General features: G+C 43.6%; 1 protein-coding gene across 3 annotated transcripts in view; it reads left to right on the top strand.

The window, feature by feature from the left end:
• The first annotated feature begins 858 nt into the window (after positions 1–858).
• Positions 859–8,317, top strand: part of GNE (glucosamine (UDP-N-acetyl)-2-epimerase/N-acetylmannosamine kinase) — a 39,729-nt gene continuing 32,270 nt past the window's right edge. For 2 of the 3 annotated variants that reach the window (XM_008578095.1, XM_008578093.1), the window contains exons 1-2: positions 859–1,007; positions 7,393–7,601. In XM_008578095.1, coding sequence (XP_008576317.1) covers positions 7,438–7,601 — 164 coding nt within the window. In that variant the 5' untranslated portion in view covers positions 859–1,007; positions 7,393–7,437. Of the gene's footprint in view, positions 1,008–2,634; positions 2,660–7,392; positions 7,602–8,317 lie in introns of those variants that run through there. The other variant, XM_008578094.1, reaches the window with a different exon arrangement.

Here is an 8,317-nt window from a genome sequence, read left to right as displayed (position 1 = left end):
GAGCTTCCTCATTAATTGAAATACATCATGAAATGCAAGTTTGATGGGATCTGAAATTACCGTTATAGCAAGACATCTCAATGAGTTGTTAGATTGTTTAAATAATTTCATCAATGGTAAATTTTTTAATGGCTCTAAAAAACATTTTTTTAAATGTTTTATATCATCGATTCACTCAAAGTTTCTCGTCAATGGGGACTCAGGAATTTGAAAAGATGATTAAAAATCTTCATCAGGAGTTGTGTGAACCCATTCCCGCCATATTTCTCCCTCAGACGTCCCTGGGCGTTGGAGATGGCTGGGGTTTCCCTGCAGTGGAGGCCGACACCAAGCTGATTGTAATAATCAGCTAGCAGCTGCCTTGCATTGGTCATCATTCAACGCTCCACCAGAGCCTTCTAGTACACACGCCAATAAGTGTCCAGGCTTAACTCCAGTGACAGCTCGGATGGACCGGCTACACCACAGTATTCTTTTGGTCCTGGTCTATGAAATGACTGAAATGAAAGACATAAGAAACCCCACGTTGGGTGCAAGTCCCAAATAACTACCCCGTGGGAGACCTCGGGTTTCAGTGTCCGCGTGACCGTCGGAGGAGAACGCTTCGGGCAGGAACAAAGGCAGGCAGGCCAGCTCCACCGCAGGCCAAGCTCTGCCACGGCAACGGAAGACGCTTGCCCCGCCCCGCTTCCGGCTTCCTGCTCTGAAAACCGTTGGAAAGGGGTGGGGTGGGGACGGGCAGCAGCCAATCACGGGAACCCTCCCAGGTGACGTCAGGGCGCGATCGCCCATTCGGCGAGCATGGTGGGTGCAGAGGGGCGTGCAAGAAGAAGGGCCGGGGTCCAGCGACGAGTCATCGACCCGCGCGTCGGAGTGGCGGAAGCCGAGGGGGGCGCGCTTGCGTCCGTCCTGCTTTCTGGCGCTGGGTTCGGCTCTAGCTCTCGAAGCGCGGAGGCGGTGACGTGGAGGAAGCTTCTGACCAGCGTCTGGCGCGAGCAGCGCGTCAGGTCAGCGGGAACCCCGGAGCGCATCCTACGGACTCCCAGGGCCCCTCCTCCCACCCCCTGCCCCGAGGCCTCAGCTCCTGGGCCGCCCGCAGTTTTCCACCGCACCGCGCCGCCGGGCCCGCACCCCGACCCGGGCCTCGCCCTAAGTCTCCCGGGCCACACGATAGGGTCTCTCTTTGGCCTCGTTCGGGGCTCCGACTTGTGGTCCGTGGAGCAGCCAGGCTCAGTGCGGGCCCCGGTGAATAGGGGCACGGGGTGTGGAAGGAGGCCTAGTTTGACTCAGTCCCCACGGGCAGTGCTGTCCTGCAAGGAAAGATAGTGTCACGTTACGGAGGTGCGCGCGAGAGGGGGCAGCGCTGTTTGACAGACAAGCTCCCTGGGGTGTAAAGGGTTGGACTGGAAGATGATCTTGAAGGTCCCCTCTCAACTCTGAGTCTACACTCTGAGTCTGGGCTTCCTTGGAAGTTTGATAAGCCCTGCTCCCCCCGCCTCCCGACCTGAGCACTTTTGTAAAATTGTTACGACATAGGAAAGTATTCTTTGGGCCTCTAAAAAGAGAGGTGGGGTACAGCTTAGCACACCTCTGGGAGCTCTGGAAGGAGAAACCAAATAGAATCATGGCTCGAGAACAGGGTTTTGAGTTTCAGACTTTATACGAGGGCGCTTCAGAAAGTTCGTGGAAAAATAGAATTAAAAGATAATACGAATCTTTCCATGAATTTTCTGAAGACCCCTCGTATAGCCATTTCCTTCGGAAGGAGAAACCAAATAGAATCATGGCTCGAGAACAGGGTTTTGAGTTTCAGACTTTATACCAGGGCGCTTCAGAAAGTTGGTGGAAAAATAGAATTAAAAGATAATACGAATCTTTCCATGAATTTTCTGAAGACCCCTCGTACAGCCATTTCCTTCTTATTGCTGAGTCTCATCCCCTCTGCACTGAAGGAAGGGTGATATATCATGTTTTCTTCAAGGAAGGTTTGCACTAGTGGATGTTTATGGAATAAACAGACACAAGGCAAACGCTGGGTGTGGGGCAGTATCCTGAGTGCTGGAGTCATTCAGATCTGGGTTTGATTTTTGGTTATATAAGTTATTAACTATTTAACTGATTTGGGGGAAGTAAATTATTTTCTCTGTACCTCAGTGCCCCTGTCTGTAAGATGGGGCTAATAAGAGGGCTGTGAGGATGAAATGAGTTAATGGTTGCAAAGCTTTTGGCACAGAGCTTGGCACTTTGAAAGTGCTTACAAAACGTTTACCGTTGTTTCTTCTGTTCAGTAACCGCTTGAACAAGGTGTTCATTATTTTAGGTTGATTACCTAAAAAAGTTCTCTTCACGGGCCGAGCCCGTGGCACACTCGGGAGGGTGCTGCGCCGGGAGTGCAGCAGCGCTCCCGCTGTGGGTTCGGATCCTATATAGGGATGGCCGGTGTGCTCACAGCGCTCACTGGCTGAGCGTGGTGCGCCGGTCTCAAAAAGGACAAAAAAAAAAAAGTTCTCTTCACAAATAACTCTTTTTCCACAGTTGAGTGAGACATTATTTTTCTGCACAGGGTTGATCACCTTTTGTCGGTATTTACAATGGACAGTCTAGAGTTGAGAGACAGCAGAAAGTGGTCTTCGAGAACTGGGTTTCTCAGACATTGCCAGTGAGTTCAAGATGAAAGCATTCTTTTCTGCAAACTATCTATCAATCGTCTATCTATCTTGTGGTGGCTCTGCTTAAAATTATGGAATTGAAGAGTGAAATGGATGCAAATATCCAATCCCTTCTTCTGACTTTCTGAGCTTCAGGCTTGAGGGTATTATGGATAATACACCTACTCCACATTGTTCATTTAAAAGATTTCTTATTTTTATAAATGAAATATTTCGATTATCCTGAAAAGTACAGAAGTCAATATGATATCCTCTACCAACCACCAAGATTTGACACACATGTTGCCATGTTTGTTTCCAATCTTGGCTTATGGTATGGTTTTTAAAAAATAAATGTTTATATAGACAGCTAAAGCCCTTTTACCCCCATTTTCCTTTCCTTTCCCTCCCCCTCCAGGGGGAATTACTTTCCTGAGTTGGTGTGTAATTTCACTATATATAAACAAGCAACATATAGCAATATTTTGCATATATATATATATTTTTTGTCTTTTGTCTTTTTCCGCAACCCTCGGTGTTGCTCCCGTGCCTCGCTCAGCCAGTGAGCGGGAACCGGTCTGTATGTGGGATCCGAACGCTCGGGCGGGAGCACCGCCGCGCTTCCCAAGCGGCGCACTATCCAGTGCGCCACCGGGCCAGCCCATATTTTTTAAAATGTACAAAAATGATACCCTATTGTAGCTAACTTTTTAGAATTTTGCTGTTTTCCCCTGATGCTGTGTTTTTGAGATTTATCAATATTGACAAACATAGACATAATCCATTTATTTTCATTGCTGTCTAGGATTCCAAAGAAACTAGTTTTATCTTGACATTGTACTTTATACAACTTAAATTCACCTATTGTAGTTCAAGTCCATTTTGTCACTTTTTTTCATTCATACTATTGATGAAGACTCTGGTCACAGTTCTCAGTATAAAAATGTATCTTTGAGGGCCGGCCCGGTGGCGCACTGCTACAGTGCGCCGCTTGGGAGCGTGGCAGCGCTCCCGCCGAGGGTTCGGATCCCACGTGCAGACCGGTTCCCGCTCACTGGCTGAGCGAGGTGCGGACGCAACGCCGAGGGTTGCGATCCCGTTGCCGGTCCCGGTCTGGTACGGGCGCGACACTGAGGGTTGCGATCCGTTGCCGGACACGAAAAAAGACAAAAAGGAAAAAAATAAAAAAATAAAAAAATAAATAAATAAAAATGTATCTTTGAGTATGACATCTTATCCAGAACAAATAGTAACACATACTGGGTGTAGAAAAATTTATTCGTTTTGTTTTTGGTGTTTTTATTTGGGAAAGTGAACTGGTTGAGATCTGTTGTGTGGTCTGGTGTTATATACTAGGTTATAAGTTCCTAAAAATGAGTGACTAGTTCTTTCTCAGCTCCATACGTCTCAGTTTTCTTTACAGTGCTCTACACAGAGTGGATAATCAATAAATGTTTGTGACATTGAGTGTTTTTACTTTCAGGGCTCCCATAATCCTTCATATATTTGAAACGTTAATGGCCAGCAATATTCAAAACTTTGCCCTTTTAGGTTTGGCATTTCCAATGCCTTTAAACTTTCCTATTTTGCAATTTAATTCAGGAACATAATTAAAAGCATTTTAAGGGGCCGGCCCAGTGGCGCACTGCTACAGTGCGCTGCTTGGGAGTGTGGTGGCGCTCCCGCCGAGGATTCGGATCCCACATACAGACCGGTTTCCGCTCACTGGCTGAGCGAGGTGCGGGAGCAATACCGAGGGCTGCGATCCCGTTGCCGGTCCCGGTCCAGTACGGGCGCGATACTGAGGGTTGCAATCCGTTGCCGGACACGAAAAAAGACAAAAAGGAAAAAAAAAAGCATTTTAAAAAGCAAGGCAGGGGCTGGCCAGTTAGCTCAGTTGGTGAGAGCAGAGTGTTGTAACACCAAGGTCAAGGGTTCAGATCACTGTACCAGCCAGCTGCCAAAACAAACCAAAAACAAAACAGAACAAGCAAGTTGTGCAACAACAGTTTGTAGAATATGTTACCAGTTGCGTAATATACATTACATGCATTTATAAATAAATATATATATGTTTATTTATATAATCATATTTTATCTATAGAAGGATAGATAAGTTAGTTTCCAGGGAGAACTATAGCTGGGGAACACAGAGGAGAAGACTTTTGCTGTAAAAACCTCTTGTGACTTTAATTTTAAACCATGAGTATATACTACCTATTTTAGTCCATTTTGTGTTTCTATAACAAATACCCGAGACTGGGTAATTTATAAGGAAAAGAGGTTTATTTGGCTTACAGTTTTGGGAAAACTGCATCTGGCACGGGCCTCAGGCTACTTCTCTACTCATGGCAGAAAGTGTCAGGCAGCCGGTGGGTACAAGCAGATCACATGGCGAGAGGAAGCAAGAGAGAGAGGGAAGGAGGTGCCAGGGTCCTATAAACAATAAGCTCTTGCGGGAACTAATAGAGTGAGAACTCACTCCTTAATTCCCCTGCCCCCCAGGGAGAGCATTAATCCATTCATGAGGGACCCGCCCCCATGACTCAATCAGTTTCCAACACTGCCACTTTGAGGATCAAATTTCCACATGAGTTTTGGAGGGGACAACACATCCAAACTCCATCACTACCTAATAAAAAAGTAAGTTAGTTAAATCAAAATTATTTTTAAAAACTCCTCACGTTAAAAAGGCATCTTACCATTGTTTTCTTTTTAAGACTTAATTTTTCCTTAAAAAAGCTCTGGCCTCCGGCTGGCCCCATGGCTCACTGGGAGAGTGCGGTGGTAGCTCCGAGGCGGTGTGCTCACTGGCTGAGCGTGGTGCAGACCACACCGTGCCGAGGGTTGCGATCCCCTTACCGGTCAAAAAAACAAAAAGCTTTGGCCTTAAGCATCATCGTTGTATTTTTCATAGCTTGTTTATATGGCTAGCTTATTCTCAGTTTAGGTAAAATAACCTTCCCCCCCCCCAACCACTAGATAACCAGAGAAGAATAACCGTTGAGTAACTGGTAAATACTAAGAATTTTAGTACTGCCAGATGGAAAGTTTACTGTTCTTTGTAAAATAAATACAAACTGACCAATCATAAATGATTTGCCTTGTCTCACCCAGCAAATTAAATATCACCAACAATTTATTCAGCTCAGATTTGATCAGTGGAAGGATTATGTACCAGAACATCTAGGACAGCCATTTTTGGAAGAATATTTTTGTCTTTTTAATGATTAGGTAGTGCTTAGTTCTTCTGAATACAAGTTTCTTGGCAGAATGCTCATTTCATTATCTTATAAGTGCTTTCCATTGGGTGTGACAGGTGGGCAGAGGAGTTGAACAGTAGTATATTTGTGTATGGTAGGGCCATAGTGCTCAGAGGGAGACAGCAACTAAGAGAGGTGGGGTGAGGAGGAACTGAAGTTTATGTAAGGCCTTTCCAGAAGATATAACACTTAGACTGTGTTTTGAAGGCAAGAGGGAAAGGAGGGCTGGCTGGTTAGTTCAGGTGGTTAGATTGTATCTTTATGACACCAAGGTCACGAGTTTGGATCCCCATACTGGACAGCCACCAAAAAAACCAAAAACGGGAAAAGAAGTTTTAGGTAGAGATACTTGCATCTATAAAGGCACAGAGATATGAAGATCCATTAGTTGAACTGTAGGCAGTTTGGTATGGCTGGTGTTTTGGTACAGAATAAGGGTAATTTTAGGTAGGGGAGAAATGGTTGGAAAGATGGATTAGGTCCAGATCAACAGTTTGGACTTTATCCTGTAGGTGATGTACCCTGATTAGCATGATAAACAGATTTATAAACTTTGGAAAGATCACTCTGAAAGTTTGTGGGAGGCAGGGCAAGACTAAAGACAGGCAAACTATTTTGACAGCTGTTACAATAGTTCAGATCTAAGATGAGGGATTGGACTAGGGGAAGTCCTGGTGAGAATGTAGAGAAGATGGATTTGAAAGATACTCAGAAGGTGGAATTGACTTCAGAGGTATGGTGTGAGGAACAGAAAAGACAAGGATGTCAGAGCATTTGGATTAATGGAAATACATAACTGAGTTAGAGAACAGTTAAGGAGGAACAGATCTGGAAAAGAAAATGAGTTCAGTTTGGGACACTGACTTTAAGGAGACATCTGGTAGGCATTTGGAGTTGTCAGTTTTGTAGGCACTGGTGTATAGGTGCTAATGAAGGTTTGAAGGTAGAGTTTTTATCTTACTCATCTTTTTCTTCCCCAGCACTAATCAGTGCTTTTTGTTTAGGGGGATGTATAGTGTAAGTGTGGATAGATTACATTCCTTATAAGATGTGATCTTGAAATCTTGGGGAAGTAATTTCCCTCTCAAGACCTGTGTTTCCTTCTGTAAAGTGAGGGAGTTGAACTAGATCAGTAGTTCTCAACCAAAGTCTGGTATATTGGGCTCAATTGTGAGGGATGGCAAGTAACTTTAAATAATAATTGTTAAAGGGCTGATAGTTCCTCACCTTTTAAATGAGAGTTGATTTATGTCACTTCTTAGTTGCATCTCACTATGTTTTCTTGAGAGTGAAAGAAAAGGATGGAGTTACAGTTAGTCAGCTGGAATTTCGTAACTCTGGATATACCGATGGGAGTGTCACAGAGGAATTGGGGTAGACAAAAATATTCAGAGTCACAATACTAACAACTGGAAAGTTCTATTTTTATATCTAGGAGTTATTGTTCTGATTATAAACAATTTTTATTTTTGCAACTTCAGGAACTCTATTTTAAGAACCTTTCAAAACGCAAAAAAAACGAAGTCATGGAGAAGAATGGGAATAACCGAAAGCTTCGGGTTTGCGTTGCTACTTGTAACCGTGCTGATTATTCTAAACTTGCCCCGATCATGTTTGGCATTAAAACAGAACCTGAGTTCTTTGAACTTGATGTGGTGGTACTTGGCTCTCACCTGATAGATGACTATGGGTAAGATGAAAGTATTTTCTTATTTTTCATTACAACACGATACTGTAGAGAACTTGGATTTTGTAGCCATGTGGACCCAGCTTCAAATCCCACTTCTCACACTTAGTTTTTATGTGGCCTTGGAGAAGTCACTTAGCATCTCTGAGCCTGTTTTCTCAATTATAAAATGGAATGAAACACTATGTTGTAAGTATTATGAAGAGTGGATATAGTGATATAAATAAAGCATCCATCACAGTAATGCTGCTTAGTAGATGCTTGATAAATGATAGCTATAAATTATATTATTGCTATTTGTTATTTGTTATTACATTCAGGAGAAGTGCCACTTGTAAATATATATTGTGTGACTATAATAATGTGATTCAATGTAATCTGTTTTGTGAGTTCTAATGGCAATTCTTTAAAACTGATTGATAGGTCAACAGCATTTATTTTTTATATTTTTTTATTTTTAAAAGATGACCAGTAGGGCTCTATAATAATGTGATTCAATGTAATCTGTTTTGTGAGTTCTAATGGCAATTCTTTAAAACTGGTTGATAGGTCAACAGCATTTATTTTTTATATTTTTTTATTTTTTTATTTTTTTATTTTTTTATGGCCCGTGGCTTACTCGGGAGAGTGTGGTGCTGATAACACCAAGGCCCCGGGTTCGGATCCCATATAGGGATGGCCGGTTCGCTCACTGGCTGGGCGTGGTGCTGACAACACCA

This window comes from Galeopterus variegatus, unplaced genomic scaffold (genome assembly GCF_000696425.1).
Source record: "Galeopterus variegatus unplaced genomic scaffold, G_variegatus-3.0.2 Scaffold1628, whole genome shotgun sequence".
Classification (NCBI taxonomy): Eukaryota; Metazoa; Chordata; class Mammalia; order Dermoptera; family Cynocephalidae; genus Galeopterus; species Galeopterus variegatus.
Note: the sequence above shows the minus strand (reverse complement) of the source record. Positions and strands in the feature narration are given on the sequence as shown.